The sequence below is a fragment of the Takifugu flavidus genome, chromosome 8 (genome assembly GCF_003711565.1).
Source record: "Takifugu flavidus isolate HTHZ2018 chromosome 8, ASM371156v2, whole genome shotgun sequence".
Classification (NCBI taxonomy): Eukaryota; Metazoa; Chordata; class Actinopteri; order Tetraodontiformes; family Tetraodontidae; genus Takifugu; species Takifugu flavidus.
In genome coordinates this window covers 10,566,751-10,583,010 of record NC_079527.1, presented here as the reverse complement: position 1 = coordinate 10,583,010, position 16,260 = coordinate 10,566,751, and the positions used below count along the sequence as shown (strand labels likewise).

At 41.5% G+C, this 16,260-nt stretch overlaps 2 protein-coding genes across 2 annotated transcripts; both read left to right on the top strand.

The window, feature by feature from the left end:
• Nucleotides 1–1,366: 1,366 nt before the first annotated feature.
• Nucleotides 1,367–8,928, top strand: prpf6 (PRP6 pre-mRNA processing factor 6 homolog (S. cerevisiae)). Its single transcript, XM_057039885.1, has 21 exons — nucleotides 1,367–1,600; nucleotides 1,863–2,025; nucleotides 2,127–2,245; nucleotides 2,352–2,430; nucleotides 2,526–2,702; nucleotides 3,052–3,180; nucleotides 3,269–3,363; nucleotides 3,459–3,615; nucleotides 3,723–3,885; nucleotides 4,941–5,059; nucleotides 5,139–5,357; nucleotides 5,732–5,854; nucleotides 5,985–6,106; nucleotides 6,220–6,358; nucleotides 6,487–6,606; nucleotides 7,245–7,421; nucleotides 7,495–7,628; nucleotides 7,807–7,898; nucleotides 8,030–8,144; nucleotides 8,244–8,370; nucleotides 8,524–8,928. Exons 1-21 carry the CDS (start codon nucleotides 1,413–1,415, stop codon nucleotides 8,674–8,676), a joined length of 2,910 nt encoding a protein of 969 aa, XP_056895865.1. The 5' UTR covers nucleotides 1,367–1,412; the 3' UTR covers nucleotides 8,677–8,928.
• Nucleotides 8,929–11,855: 2,927 nt separating this feature from the next.
• aar2 (AAR2 splicing factor) lies at nucleotides 11,856–13,939 on the top strand. The gene is made up of 3 exons (XM_057039905.1): nucleotides 11,856–12,982; nucleotides 13,080–13,309; nucleotides 13,516–13,939. The coding sequence occupies exons 1-3, from the start codon at nucleotides 12,214–12,216 to the stop codon at nucleotides 13,681–13,683; spliced, it is 1,167 nt and encodes a 388-aa protein (XP_056895885.1). The 5' UTR covers nucleotides 11,856–12,213; the 3' UTR covers nucleotides 13,684–13,939.
• The last annotated feature ends 2,321 nt before the right edge of the window (nucleotides 13,940–16,260 follow it).

Genomic DNA, 16,260 nt, shown 5'->3' with positions numbered 1-16,260 from the left:
GAACACACATTCGTGAGAATTAAGCAGGGATTTGATGAACATGAGTGACTCGGCTGGGTACTGACCCGGTGTTTCTGTGAATTCAAGCCCACTTCTGCAAAAAGAGGCTACAAGGCCTTAATTATGTTTCATGCTTAAATAGCTGCTTGGCTGTGGGATCTATACATATATCTGCTAATGAATTTGACAGTCCATTTTTATCATAACACGCTTCTTCCAGAAGTGAATCTATATACGGTATGCCCTCAAGGCAACGTGAAAGAAGAAAAATGTAAAGGCCTGAGCAGAAGCTCAAAGTGAGGGTGGACTTAAACCTCACTGAAACTAACTGATGTATGACTTCACTGTATCTCAGGAAACTAAACCCAGAAAAGACCTGTTCAAATGTAATTAATTTTATTTCCAACTGTTTTTATTTAACAGCCCCCCTCCAAATGTGTGAGTTCTGTACAAACAGTACAGTAATATGAATGTTAATATCCTCTCCCGCTCAGTCACATGGTTCCATAATGTTGCATATTCTCTGAGAAAAGACCAGCATTTTAAAATGTAACGTTAATGCTGGTCTTTTCTCACTCCAGTCAATATGCAATACATTTGAGTAACACCACATTCTGCTTTTTGGAAATGTAGATTTCTTGTTTGACCCACCTAAAATGATGAAAATATATGATGAGAGGACATTTAAACTGGGCAACAGTAATCCTTTGACATTGTTTTTCTTGTTAGATTGTCTTGGACACAGGAATTACCAATGCTTCGCGGGATTTAATTCAAGTCCCAGCTGTGCTTCATTTTGTGACAGTTAAAGTCTCATGAAATACAAAAGGCCTATCCTGCTGAATATGATTTTGAAAATAATTTAATTACCATGCATAAGATAGGGATATTGTATCGCATTAAATACATATACATAAACAAATTCATTTTTGTAAAGGTAAACTCACATTACCATGTTATAAAGACTGTTATGAAGGTCAGTTCAAATAAAACATTATTATTGTTGTTGTTATGGCTATTATTATTATTATTGTTGTTGCTGTTGCTATTACTATTATTATTGTCAATAGTATTTTAAAACAGAAACATTCTTGGTTAACAAGGTTAAGTGTTTGAGTATGGCGCCGACTCGTGGCTGTAGTGGATCATTGGATTTCCAGTGGAAATAGATAAATGATACAAAGACATGGTTTAAATAGCACACTGGAAACAGGAAAGTATAATCTCGTATATTCCGGAATCAGATAATTAACTAACTCAGAGGGACACAAAAGGAATGGGAAGGAAACCAAATGTGCGACATTACTCCTCCTGACCTGTGGGGGCGCTGTAACAAAACCCAGTAGGTAAAGCAGCCATCGGAAGTGCTGCTGTTATTTATCCGACTCTTAAGCGTCCGCGTAGAATCAACGATGGCGAGCGCTGCAGGGAAGCAAGCGTCCAAAATTGTTTCTAAAACAACGTCGGGAGGCACCGCGGCGGCGGGGGCCACCGGCGCCCCCCCGGCTATGCCTCTAGCCTCCCCGCTTATGGGGAAAAAGAAGAAACCTTTCCTGGGGATGCCTGCACCACTTGGTTATGTCCCCGGTTTGGGAAGAGGGTGAGCTAACTTAAGCTAGGCTAACTACTTATAACACGATGGTTACTAACAGAAACCCTCTAATGTTACATCCATTTATAAAAAACACACATTTTACAAAAATCACACCTTGTTTGGAGTTGAAATAACTAAATTCTATCGACATATTTAATGAAAATTTAAGTATAGATGTAAGAAATGATTAAATGAAGTTTTCTTATTGTTATTCAATTTTACATTGGTGTTTCTATGACTTTAAAAAAAAATATTTGTCGCCATTTAGAGCAACTGGTTTTACTACCCGATCTGATATTGGCCCTGCCCGAGATGCCAATGATCCAGTGGATGATCGACATGCACCCCCAGGGAAGAGGACCGTTGGGGATCAAATGAAAAAGAGCCAGGATGATGATGATGAAGATCTGAATGACACAAATTATGATGAGGTGTCTATAATTGTGCTTCCAAACTAAGTTTGACTAAATTGTGTCAGCACTTATAAGTCTATGCTACATCCTCACCTTGTCTTGTATTATTTCTCTTGTAGTTTAATGGATATGCTGGTAGTTTGTTTTCAAGTGGGCCATATGAGAAAGATGACGAGGAGGCAGATGCTATATATGCAGCACTGGACAAGAGGATGGATGAGAGACGCAAAGAGCGAAGGTTATTAAAGATAGCCCTGTTCCTCCTCCATAGCAGGGACCAGTGACACTGCAGGATTTAAAACATATACGAATGTTTACCTTTTATGTGCTGTGTGTATTCACAGAGAGCTGAGAGAAAAAGAAGAAATCGAGAAATATCGTATGGAACGACCCAAAATCCAGCAGCAGTTCTCAGATCTAAAGGTACAGTGACAGGAATTGTTTAACTTAAGGACATTCATCATCATTGCTTTATCTGTTGTGAATTACGCTTTACAGAAAATCTGATCTTATTACAGAGAAAGTTGTCAGAGGTATCAGAGGAGGAATGGCTGAGTATTCCTGAGGTTGGAGATGCCAGGAATAAACGCCAAAGAAATCCCCGCTATGAGAAACTCACCCCTGTGCCTGACAGCTTCTTCTCCAAACACCTGCAGTCTGGAGAAAACCACACGACCGTTGACCCTCTGCAGGGGGTCAGTATAGCAGTGAACAAATGTGTTTATTCTGAACACAGACTTATTGAAAATCTCTTTTTTTGCTCAAGACTCATGATGTAATTCCATTCTTTGCCAGTGGGAGTCAGGATTTCACCATGTGATCGACTTTAGCCATTAACAGACCTAATTAACCTAAATTATGTTCTGTAATGATAAATATAGAAGCCATGTGTTATATACACATATAAATACATTTAAAAATAATAAAAATGTTACATTTCTTGATTACAGTAAACGGAATGGAATTACGGGTTGTACCTGTGATATGAGACATTAAACAACAGCATGATCCTACTCTCCTCAACCATTTGTTGTTTTTCCCCAGCTGGCAGGTCTGAACACTCCTTATCCAGGAAGCATGACCCCAGGATTGATGACACCTGGGACAGGTGACCTGGACATGAGAAAAATTGGCCAGGCGAGGAACACACTGATGGACATGAGGCTCAGTCAGGTAGTTATCTGTATTTTGCCCTCTACCAGTGTTTATGCTACTATTACTCTCTAATGTTGAAGGTATTATGTTTTTCATCCTTCTTTAGGTGTCTGACTCGGTGAGCGGACAGACGGTGGTGGATCCCAAAGGTTATTTGACAGATCTCAACTCCATGATCCCCACACATGGAGGTGACATCAGGTGCGCCCACTGGTGACACACTTATTCAATATACTCTGCTTTGGTGTATTCAGTGTGTGATTTCTATTTATTTGATAATATTTTTGCTTGTAAAGTGACATCAAGAAGGCTCGACTTCTTCTGAAATCAGTGAGGGAGACCAACCCTCATCACCCCCCTGCCTGGATAGCATCAGCCAGGCTGGAGGAGGTGACTGGTAAAATACAGGTGGCCAGGAACCTCATCATGAAAGGCACAGAGATGTGTCCTAAGGTAATAGCCCAAGGGCTCAATAAAGTCTAGTCTAGTCTTAAATGTTGATGCTTGTTCATCAGCAAGAGTTGCAGATTGCGAAACTTGTATTTCTCTGTGACTACTAGAGTGAAGACGTATGGTTGGAGGCTGCCAGGCTGCAACCAGGTGATACAGCCAAAGCTGTTGTTGCCCAGGCTGTCCGCCACCTACCTCAGTCTGTCCGCATCTACATCAGAGCAGCTGAGCTGGAGACTGATGTCAGAGCCAAGAAAAGAGTCCTCAGGAGGGGTATACACCATCCTTTTTTCCTTAGGCATATTATTTGCATAATATTCGCAAAATATTACAAAGGATTGTGTTGCACATCCAAGCGTAGAGATCAAAACCAGTCTCCATTTGTCTAATCTCTTAACAAAGGCCCCTACAAATGTGCCCTCCCACATATGCACAGAGTTGCATCCGCACAGAGTTCCATCTGGCAGCTGTGGTTTTGGCGTCTTTTCAAGGCCGGGCACTCTGAGCCATAGTGTCATTGCCCTAACACGCACACACATAGACACATGCAGGAGTACTTCCCAGCAGCATACTCCACTGACAGAGATGGATGAGGTTTTTTTCTGCGCCGGGCCATATTCGCCTCTACTTGTTCTGTTGCCTCAGCTTTCTTTGGCTCCACTACATACACGAGTTCAACTTTATCACGTCGGGCAGGATATGCTGTTTAGTGATTTGGTTTGCTGGATTGTGTAGCTGCCCCTTTTCCCCTTTTCCATTGTACATAGTATTGAAAAAATATGGCTGGAAAATATGCCATGCAGTACATCTTTAATCGGAATTTTGGTTTATGATTTTGAGTATTTTACTGTGTCATCAAGTAAATTGATATGTCAAGTTATTTATTGTAATTATTACAAAAGTCCAGTCTTTCTCTAAAAAATTAGTCCATTTAGATACAGTCAGATTAATAACGTTTGGGTAGTCTTTTATAATTTCCCAGGTCTTTTGCTGCTACAAGTGACTGAACAGTTGTATTTTTATTTTTTTATTTATGTCTACAAGGCTATTTTCTTGTGAAGCACCTTACATTAGAGCTGGAAATCTTTCAATGTTTTGTTTTAAATCCACTGTATATCTATATATAAGTGGTGAAATGTATGGCCATATTAATCAGGCACAATCCTGACTTTAAATGTAGTCATTGTTTTCCTGAATATCAGACTAGTTAAACTGAGAGCCTTCAACACATTTTTTGACACCAGAAAGGTCTTTTCTTTGATTATTCAGTTCAAACAATGCTCCCATATTATACTGAATTAACAAAGCTAGCTTTGTGCCATTTGCAGCCCTGGAGAATGTCTCCAAATCGGTACGGCTGTGGAAGACGGCAGTCGAGCTGGAGGAGCCAGAGGATGCCAGGATTATGCTCAGCAGAGCTGTGGAGTGTTGTCCTACTAGTGTTGAGGTATGTTTCTTATCCTACACATATTATAACCTCCTATTTTTCTAGTCTTGCTGTAAACCCTGCGATCTGTCCTTTTTAGCTCTGGTTAGCTTTGGCCCGGTTAGAGACGTATGAGAACGCCCGTCGGGTCCTGAACAAAGCCAGAGAGAACATTCCCACCGATCGGCACATCTGGATCACGGCTGCCAAACTTGAAGAAGCCAATGGCAACACTCAGATGGTGGAGAAGATCATAGACAGAGCCATAACCTCTCTCCGTGCAAATGGTGTGGAGATCAACAGAGAGCAGTGGATACAGGTGTGACCCTAATGAAGAAATACAGTTTTCATTGTTGCACATTCATCGCTCTAAATGGGCATAATCAAGTGTCAGGAGCCAAGAGTGTTTCAGTATACTTTGGCAAAGCTCTGCTGTTTGATTTGGGTGTAGTGTGATTCGAGGCAACACCTACAAAGATTTCCTGCTCTTAAGTTGTTTTTGCAATCTGAAATAGTTATACAACCTCTGGCCTAGTCTGTTTATGCATTCATCCGTGCTTCATTGGCCTGATTTTATGCATTTGTGATCAAAAGATCTTTCGTTTTTATATTTCTCCCTCTATAAATCACACAAATGTATTGTCCCAGCATTTCGTGCCAGAAAAAATCCTACTTTCTGTATCTTCCTCCTAGGATGCAGAGGAGTGTGACAAAGCGGGCAGTGTTGCTACCTGTCAAGCGGTAATAAGGGCTGTCATTGGGATTGGCATTGAGGAGGAGGATCGCAAACATACCTGGATGGAGGATGCAGAGAGTGTGAGTGTGTGACCGATTGATTGCACACATGCCTTTCTTATCATCAGATGGTTGGAAGGGTACTTTTCTAAATGCCTGCCATTAAGACCAGGACATACCTAAAAGGGCCGTGTCTGATTTAATGTTTCAGTGCGTGGCCCATGGAGCTCTGGAGTGTGCCAGGGCCATCTATGCTCATGCACTGCAGGTGTTTCCCAGTAAAAAGAGTGTCTGGCTGAGGGCTGCTTACTTTGAGAAGAATCACGGCACTAGGTGACAAGAGAAAATTGTTTTTATTAACCCATTCTGATGAAATCATGTCTTTTTAGCTTCAAGTTTTTTGTTGATGACAAGTTCTGTTTTCCTGTCAAATCTTTGGTTTTAAGGGAGTCTTTGGAGGCTTTGCTCCAAAGAGCTGTGGCTCACTGTCCCAAAGCAGAGGTCCTGTGGTTGATGGGAGCCAAGTCCAAGTGGCTGGCTGAGGATGTGCCTGCAGCCAGAAGCATCCTTGCTCTGGCCTTTCAGGTGGGACTCTGCAAATATTTGTCAAGTGTGCATGTTTTCGCCTAATGATTTCCTCTTTCCTGTCTGTTCCACATCCTTTTACATCTCATTCCATAGCTGTCGGTTTTGTTTCCCTGTTTGCTCCCTAGGCAAACCCAAACAGCGAAGAAATTTGGCTGGCTGCCGTCAAGCTCGAGTCGGAGAATAACGAGTATGAAAGGGCCCGGCGGCTGCTGGCTAAGGCCCGCAGCAGCGCACCAACAGCCAGGGTAAGAAGCAGAAACGGTGGGAAAGGTGGACGACTTCAAACTGTCGGCGTTAAGTGGCTTTATTGCACTCTTGGTGTATTTTAACATTGTGTTCGCTCTTTATTTTTTGGGATGTGATCAGATACTTGTTGGATTGTGGTGTTGGCAGAAATGATTGATGGCTTAAGTGCTGAAAACGTTTGGATTGTTGCTCTTACTCCTGTGTTTGGGGTTTCCTTGGTTTATTTATTGTGCCCCTTTGGTTTAAAACCAGTGTTAGTAGAGTCTCAGTGATTCCCTCTTGAATTCCTTTACAAAAAGGCTGTGTCATCAGCTTGAGATCTCGCAGGCTGCTTACCGGAAAACAGTCAACTGTGTTGGGGTTGAGAGGTGCTGTCAGTAGAGCTTTTTAAGCCTTCACACTTCCTGTAATCTGAGATACTGTATTTGCTGTATTTGCTCACTGTGTTGGCTGAGATAAGATGCCAGATAAGCAGCTGACAGATACGCTTGCTAAATGATGCAGTTCATTATTTTAGGGTCTTTTTTGGGAAAGCTGTGTTTGAAGAGTTTGAAAAGAAACATTGCAGAACGTTCAGGAGGAAGTGTTGCATTGATATAAATGCATTGCACGTATTTGTGTTTAATGTTTTGTGCAGGTTTTTATGAAGTCTGTGAAGTTGGAGTGGGTGTTGGGGAACATAGAGGCTGCTCAAGAGCTGTGCACAGAAGCCCTGAAGCATTATGAGGACTTCCCCAAGCTTTGGATGATGAGAGGCCAGATTGAAGAGCAATGTGAGAACACGGATAAGGCCAGAGAGGCCTACAGCCAAGGGGTGAGGCAGAGGAAATGAAAAGTTTCAAAGCACGGTTATAGCAGCAGTATAGTGAGCGTGCTTGTTTCTGTAGTTGAAAAAGTGCCCCCACTCGGTGGCCCTGTGGTTGCTGATGTCCCATCTTGAGGAGAGAGTGGGACAGCTGACCAGAGCCAGAGCAATCCTGGAGAAGGCCCGGCTGAAGAATCCTCAGAGCCCAGAGCTATGGTGACACATTCTGCTCTTATTTGTGTCATGTAACCATTTTACTCTTACAGAAATGTACAATCGTTTAAATGAAAGATGATTTACCTACCGGTAAATCCAACATGGAATCCAGTTAATATGAGCTAATATTGTAAAACAGTCACAAGTTAAAACATCTGCTGGTCATCATGCGAAACAGGTTGGAGTCGGTCAGATTAGAGTTCCGGGCTGGACTGAAGAACATCGCCAGCACTCTGATGGCCAAAGCCCTGCAGGAGTGCCCCAATTCAGGTGAGTGGTTTGTATTCTGGCCCGAGCAGCCTCTTTTAATTATCATTAAAACACAAAATTGGCTTTTTGTTCTGCAGTCAGTGTTCTGCAGCAGACTCATTGCCATTCTGCTCCTGTGTCTGTTCTCTAAGGTATTCTGTGGGCAGAGGCCGTGTTCCTGGAGGCCAGACCACAAAGGAAGACGAAAAGTGTCGATGCTTTGAAGAAGTGTGAACATGATCCCCACGTGCTGCTCGCTGTGGCTAAGTACGACTCCAGTCTTCCCTCTGTTATTTGTCCTTCCTCTGAACTCTGTAGTCATTGACCTGCTTGAATTTATACTGATTTTCTGCCGCTTCCTGTTAGGTTGTTTTGGAGTGAGCGCAAAATCACCAAAGCCAGAGAGTGGTTCCTGAGGACAGTGAAGATTGAACCAGACCTGGGAGATGCTTGGGCCTTCTTCTACAAGTTTGAGCTGCAGCACGGCACAGAAGTAAGTCATCTTATATCCTTCTATGCAGGGTTTAAAACAGCCGCAATAAAAAAAATGTAATTTGGCTTTCAAAAATGACGTTGCGGTTATAAAACACAAGATAAGCTTACAAGCGTGTCGAATTCACCTTTTGCAACCTCGCTCATTCAACAGGAACAGCAGGAAGAAGTGCGAAAGCGCTGTGAGAATGCAGAGCCACGGCACGGTGAGCTGTGGTGCGCCGAGTCCAAACACGTCCTGAACTGGCAAAAGAAAACTGGTGAAATTTTAGCTGAGGCAGCCAAGAAGATCAAGAACGCGTTCTGAGACTGGAGATTTTGGACTAACACCGGGAGGACTCTTCTTATCCCCAATTTTGCAACAAACACCTATGAACATGCATCGTTGTGACTTAAATATTAGGATAAACCATTTATTCTTTACAAAACAATATCTCCTGTCAGGAAAGTATGTTAATTTGATGTGAATGTGAAGTTTGTGTTTTTTTTTACTGTATCTGTGGCCCAAAAGAAATATCATCCATTGAATAAACATGTCCTAGCAAGATGAGTGATTGAATCTGGTCATTGTGCTTTATTCTCCTCTTTGCATCCAAGCAGGACTCCTCAGTGGGTGCAACACATTTCTTGTTTTTCAGTCTTTTTGGTGTTTCAGTTAAATATAAATCCAAAACGGATTTTACAGCAAATACAACAGCATTTAAAATGTGTTGTGAAATAAAAGTTACCAACTTCGTGACAAATGCGCCTTGTTTCTATTGGCCATTTTCCCCAAACATTTCTTTCCCACGGATGCGCCCACGTCAAATTTTTCGCATTTTTGGCCGTTCCGGACCGAAGTTGTAGACAGATCCACTCGTAACGCTTCGGATCCACCTTTAATAACACATTTACGTCCGCTTTCCTTATTTAGGGTTGCCACTGCACTTCCTCTCAGCTCCAACCGCTCTCTCTCTCTCTCCGGAGTTCGCTCCAGGTGGTGTCTTCCCGTCGAAATCTAAAGGATGGTAGCTGGTGATTGATCACACACGTCTTCCTCGACATGATCTGGCTGGAATTTGGTGTAACACTACGCTCGACGTCAACAGTCCGTGAAGAGATCGGAAATCTTAGCAAATGACCTGGAGATGTTAGAGACCCACCGTGGGGCACCATATCGGAAATCTACCCAAGAACGCGTTAACCTATCTTCCAGATAGTGTGTAAAACCGCTTCTTGGGAAAAGGGGGGTTGGCGATAATGAGCGCGGTCAGGTAAAGAGTAACACGGGTCCCAGTAGAGGTGGCTTTACTCGCGTGAGGATCCTACGGTAGAACATGATAAATGGTACGTGAGATTTTCGCATCTTGTGCGTAATTACGCAGCGCATTTGTTAAAAGAAAGCCCGTAATAATTGTGCAGCTAGAGCAAAAGTGCATCGCTGACTTTTAAAGGACACTGTAGGCTTCTAACGTTGTTATAATTTTTTTCTTTTTTATAGTGTCTGACCGGAACTTTGCTCCGCACTGTCCTTTTGGTTCTGTTGGTGTCCAAGACCGATGGTAAACACAGATGTAACTATAAAGAAATCTTGGGCTCCTACACTGGGGTGATCTTCGTCGAGCTTCAGAATCTGGTATAAAAATAACTTCTTAAGTATAATTGATAGATATTTTCCCCATCAGTTTCTTAGCACGTGCCCCGTGAAACGCTGCAGGTTTCGAACGATATAACAAGGGAAGCGTTTTAACTAGATTTATTTATTTATTTATTTATTTATTTATTATTTATTTATTTATTTATATTTTTTATTTATTTATTTGTGGGGAATCATCTTGGGTAATCAACTTGGACTTTGTTGTGCAGAATTTGACTGACACCTGTAATACTTCTAGAGAAAGAGACCTGTGCCCTTCAAAGAAGGTAATTCAGCTTTTTGTTTTCAGCAAAATGGAAAAGGTTGTGATATAAATAGTAATAATCTCCATGGGCAATAGAGTGAGTATAGTGAGTATATTTTGGATATTTAAAAAGCCATTTCCTCTGATTTTGTTGCGTTTCACTGTACGGCAGGTGCATGGGATCCTTCTTTCCATCTTTGACATAGCTCACAGGACACGGTGTCAGACGACTGGCAAACAGCAGCTAAATCTGGCAAAGCCTCTGTACAACATGGAGCATCTTATCATTCAAAACTGCAACCCTAAATTCCTGGTGAGAAGACCCTCTTTAGACACTGCCTTGAATCTGTTCAAATGATGCCTTTTTTTGTCCAGTACTCCAGAACAAATAATAGGAAATATTTTACAGATGTAGGTGTTTTATTGTGGTGCATTGCAGCACATCACTTTACTGCTCTTTGTGTTTCCCCCCCAGAGGACAAAAGCCCCCTGTTCATCAATCAAAAGGATCCAACGGGAAAATAGAAAAAAGAAGAAGTTAATCAGAATCACCACGGCACTCATCACTTGTTGGCAGAAACTTCAGACTTTGTTTACGGGCTACAAATAACAAATGTGCGTCAAGTGACTTTGCAGCACACCACATCATACGAGTGTGTTAGATATATTTAGATGGCTGCTTTTTGGTGAGATGGTTAATGAACCTAGTGAATTTCCAGCAGGTTTGTGTAATAAAAGCTATAACTTTCATATTAGCATTGCATATTATCAGTTACAGCAACCAAACATAAGCTAAAATAATTCAAATAATTTCAGATTATGCACACAGTGTTGTTGGAACAAATTAGACAGTAATCTTTATGTTATACACGTGACAATTTCTCTGTTGAAGTGTGTCAAATACAGTATAATAAAACAATTTAAATGTATTTATTCATGTTGGGGAGTCTACAGAGGTCAAATTACATCATTTCAACTAGAAAAGGACTCTGAGGGTGCAGACCTCTGCGCATCATTTCCATGCATATTGTTGCTATTTCCATCCCTTACATTGAGGTTGGGGAAATGAGTCGTTTGGCCTCTATCCTTGGAAGATCAAGAGTCAAAGGCCTGCAGATCCTCATTCAACATATTTGCTGTTTGATCTTATTTCTGCATGACCTTGGAAATTCCTGGATCCAGATTATCACCAAAACATGTCCTATTACCAACATATTCTGAAAATCTTATTAACCTCACTTTATTATATTTTGAGTTGTTTTGCTAATAAACAGATAAATATCACATAACCTCATTGGTGGAAGTAATAAAATGTATCCTGCGATACTTTGTATAATTTTGACTCTGATACTACTACTACTACTACTACTACTACTACTACTACTACTACCATCAACAACAACACCACCACCACCAACAACAACAATAATATAATAATAATAATAATAATATAATAATAATAATAATAATAATAATAATATAATAATAATAATAATAATAATAGCCGTGTTGATAGTCAGATACAGCATTTAAAAGCGACGTACTCTCTGAACTGGGAGCCGGGCGGAACCTTTGCGATGCATCATTTTCGTCAGGAGTAAAAATCATGTTACACACTTTGGACGAAAACGCTTTACTGACGCTCTAAAATCAAGATACGCCGCGGTCTGGACTAACAAAGGGCCCATTTGTGATTTGAAATACTGTATCATCATATATATCGCATGTGTGGTTACTGACGTGGCTAAATGATGTGACCTACCTGTATGTACTCTTTAACTTGAGATAATCTAGTGAGATTCTCTAGATAGCGTGATAACGCTCACTCTGAACGCATCGCATTTTGGTTACGCTAAGCTGAGTGTTTTGAAAATGAAAAACTTAGTTTGATTCTAGAGTTGTTGGGTGTTTCTTTTGTTTGCTTATTATTTTTGACATTTAAGTTAGCCTTGCCAGACAAGCTAATGGCTGACAGCAGAAGTGTAGTCGACATGGATCCAGATGTTGCTCGCAGGCTGTTCGAAGAGGGAGCGTTTCTGGTTCTACTTGGTGTTCCTAAGGGTACACTGCTGGGAATTGACTGCAAGAGTTGGCAAGTTGGCCCTCGCTTCAAGGGTGTGAAGATGATCCCGCCGGGTCTGCATTTCCTTCATTATTGTTCTGCCAACCCTCCAAGCCATGGAGGAGAACTCGGCCCAAAGACTGGTCTCTTCCTCTCTCTCAAACCTAGAGAGATCGTGTTAGCCAATTGGGATCCCAAGATAGAAGATCTTGATTTCTCAGCCTCTCAGAATGAAGAAGAGCTTAACCGGATCAGGTCCAACTTGAAAGACCTGGATCCTTTCTTGGGGCCATACCCGTATGAGGTGATGAGGAAATGGGTGTCCCTCACTGACCATCTCAGGTGTGAGCTGGCCAATAACTTGCAGCCACTTTCAGGTCGAGTGTGTGCATTCAGTGATGTCATCCCCGAGCTCCAGCTCAGACACACTGAAGATAGGGCAGAGCAGCCGAGGAACGACCAGGCTTGTCAAAGCATGAAAGAGGGGCTGGATAGGCTCCCCAAGATGAAACAGAGGGAAGGAACAGAGCTGCGCTTCTCTGTTATCCCCGAGAAAACGTACCCTCCAGGAGCATCACCTGCTGAGATCACCAAGTGCAGTATGGACTTTAGCTATGCCTTGGAAACAGTACTGGAGAAGAACTACTCACTGCAGCCTCTCAACCTGCTGGGTATGTGACAGTAGGTCAATGTATGAACCTTTTCATGCCACACTATTACATTGTCCTCATGTAGAAAACTAATGACATTTGATCTTTGTCCTTTCAGGTGAGCTACAGTTTGCCTTTGTGTGTTTCCTGCTTGGAAACGTATATGAAGGCTTTGAACACTGGAAGCATCTCCTCGGTCTGCTGTGCCGGTCAGAGGAATCGATACAAAAGCGTAAAGAGCTCTTCCTGGGACTCATCTCTGTGCTTTACCACCAGCTTGGAGAAATCCCACCTGACTTCTTTGTAGATATCGTATCTCAGAACAACTTCCTCACCTCTACACTGCAGGTAAAAGCACATCCATTACAATTTTATCAATATTGATATAAACAAATTCCCAAACTTCAGTCAGAATGAATGGCTACTTCTGGACGTGTTTGGAATGTCACACATATTTTAAATGGTGTCGTTGTAGTTTGATTTTAACTGTTGTGCCTCCAGTTCACATGCATAGTGAAAAGAAAAGAAAAACAGAACTGTCTGGATTCTTGCAGGACTTTTTCCAGTTTGCATCTGGTCCTGGGGTAGATGGAACCCTCCGGAAGAGAGCGGAGAAGTTCAAAGCTCACCTGACCAAAAAGTTTAACTGGGACTTTGAAGCAGACCTGGATGACTGTGCCCCTGTTGTGGTGGAGCTACCAGAGGGTTTTACAGTCGACTAAGACTTTATTCTGGTTAGAAGACCACGAAGGAAGCACTTAAAGTTAAATAAGTCTTTAGAAAGCAGTTACGGAATGGAAGAGATGTATGGGTCAACGTCAATGATCCCCTCTAGTGGTGATATTGATGTTCAGCTGTCTGCTACAATTAAAATTTCATAGTGTTTATTATTGTTATTATTATATAGAATTTTTTGTACCTATGTAAAACTGTTAACAGTAAAATCATTACATTGTAAAAGAATATTTCAAAACCTTTTCACAGTGCAAGAGTTTATCCTTTTTTGTATAGTCTTTAAGTCATTGTTTCAGGAACCATTTATGGTTCTGCAGGTCAAATTACAATTCATAATCCAGTTTTTATGTGCCTAACTGTAACAAAGTACAAAGACAGAATTGAACAATCAAAGAAAGTTAATGTTTTTCCTTTTTTACAAGTACATTCCTGGTAGTATATCAAAACTTCAAAGAGTGGTGGAGACTGTGCTGAAGTTCAATCTGAAAGTCCGTAAAACATTTCCTTGTTTGGTTTCCCGATCTGCATTTTATTATTATTATTTTTTTACAAAGCAGACTTCAGAGCAAAAATAAACATTTGTAGCTTAGTGCCAAGTTTATTTTTTTGCTCGATACATGAACCATGACAACTTTACAGGGTGTGTTCTTTTGTAACCATAATTAAAAATATTTAAAAAATGTTGTAAACTTCAGCCTGTAAACTCCAGCCTGAAGCTCTTTGAATTTAAATCCCATCCGGTTTTATAATGCAGAATTTAGTTTAATGCTTACAATCATGTTTTACTAGAAACACTGGAATTCTTTATTTTATCCATTACAATCACATAACAACATACAGCACATACAGACAGAAACGCAGCCAGGAACTGCAGCATAACTAGGACAGTAGCTAAAGGTTATGTGACCCTGTCAGAGCAAAATATCTCTCACTAAACATGTCTGTGGGGTCTGAGGAAAATGGCGGCTTAAATTTTGTCAGCGCAGAATAATCCATGACAGCAAAGGGATTCTAGGGCTCATTGGAACCTTGAGATGTTCAGGTTTGATTCTAGAAATCGGATGCTTTGGTGTGCGAATAAAATCAAAACATTTATTATTACTTTAGACAGAACGTTTTAATATAGGCCAGTAGGGGGCGATATGCACCAGCAACCAGAACTGACAATTCTGCCCAGGTCCAAATGAAACGTAACCAGGGTTCCAGGGTTCCACGTTGGTTAAATTAATATATCGGAGCTTGCAGCCGCTCCCTCTGTCCCTCGGGAAATTTGATAGTTAATCTGACTGGAAGGGGTTCATTCATTCATTCATACGAGCACACGCCTCTCCCTGCAGACAGGGCACAGTGAGAGAGCATAACAAATCTAAGCATTTACTCTCACATAACCGAATAATGGCGATTTGTACAAAAAGGCTCATATTTCTAAATAGAAGCAACAAATGAAAGTTCAGCCCTTTTCTGTTTTTTTGCCAAAAAAAAAGAAAAAAAGAAAATTCATCGCGGTTTATTTGTGGAATTTAAAACAATTCCCCCTTTGATCGCTAGATGGCAGTCACGGACTGGTCCGCAGCTGCTGTTCCGTACAGTTTATAGGAATTCCACAGAATGAAGAATCATTTTAAGTTGGTTTCAGTGATGAGAACAGCCTGCCGCTGCTAACTTCTCAGACTGTAGCAGTGAATAGAACCTTATCTTTCCCTCTTCATCTCAATAAAGATGATTTGTGGGAATAACAGCTGGGGATTTAGTGCTGGGGCGCCCAGACAGTAACTCGACCAACTGCTTAATGTATAATTACATGCAATGTATCAGTTGTATAAGTGTGGCTGCACATGTGTCTCTCCTGCAACACTTATTGTGTTTTTGTGTTGGTCCATCCGTCTACTTTCCCTCCTGCCCTGCTTGAACAAGTCCCACCCGTCCCAACCCCCACCCCCTGCAGCTGGGCATCTCTGCTTTGCAAATTCCCAGCTTCACGAACCCACATTCAACTATAAATCAATTATAACGAGGGAATAATGCCAGCTAATGAAATTATGTGAATCAATGGAATTTGAGTCTGCTGATGGGCCCTGAATGCCAATGTGGAAAAAAAAAATCTCTTCCCAGACAGCAGATGGTATTGTGAAGTGGATTGTATTGCTAGGATTTATGATACAACCCCTCCCTTTTGAAAAATTAAACACGTCTTAAAATATCGGCTCTGTAATCGTGGTTTGCTCTCAGACCGCTGGGCCCCCGGCACTGTTGTTATTGCTCCTTTTGAATGCAGTTAGACGAGGAGAATGGTTTGGAACGGCTGCTGGAAACGTACACCACCGCCACCACCACTACATGGAAACAAATGTATACAGATTATTTGTAGATTTGTGTTCCACCCTGACAACACTGAACATTGTGGTTAGGATGGCGGCAGGAAGATCGTCTGTCTGCCAGCCGTTTCATCAGTGTTGGAAAAAGGATGCAACAAAGTCAGGGAAAAATTGGACTCCTCTGCAGGGCTTCACATCCGCAATGAGAAGAACCCCCAAAATTTCTCAGTGCCCCAAATACAGTGTCAA

Bases quoted from the DNA above. Each gene is read 5' to 3' on its own strand.
- prpf6 (XM_057039885.1), top strand. From the start codon at position 1,413: ATGGCGAGCGCTGCAGGGAAGCAAGCGTCCAAAATTGTTTCTAAAACA. The intron at 2,431-2,525 runs GTACAGTGACAG...ATCTTATTACAG, and splicing joins AGCAGTTCTCAGATCTAAAG to AGAAAGTTGTCAGAGGTATC. The intron at 5,358-5,731 runs GTGTGACCCTAA...TCTTCCTCCTAG, and splicing joins ACAGAGAGCAGTGGATACAG to GATGCAGAGGAGTGTGACAA.
- aar2 (XM_057039905.1), top strand. From the start codon at position 12,214: ATGGCTGACAGCAGAAGTGTAGTCGACATGGATCCAGATGTTGCTCGC. The intron at 12,983-13,079 runs GTATGTGACAGT...TTGTCCTTTCAG, and splicing joins GCAGCCTCTCAACCTGCTGG to GTGAGCTACAGTTTGCCTTT. The intron at 13,310-13,515 runs GTAAAAGCACAT...GGATTCTTGCAG, and splicing joins TCCTCACCTCTACACTGCAG to GACTTTTTCCAGTTTGCATC.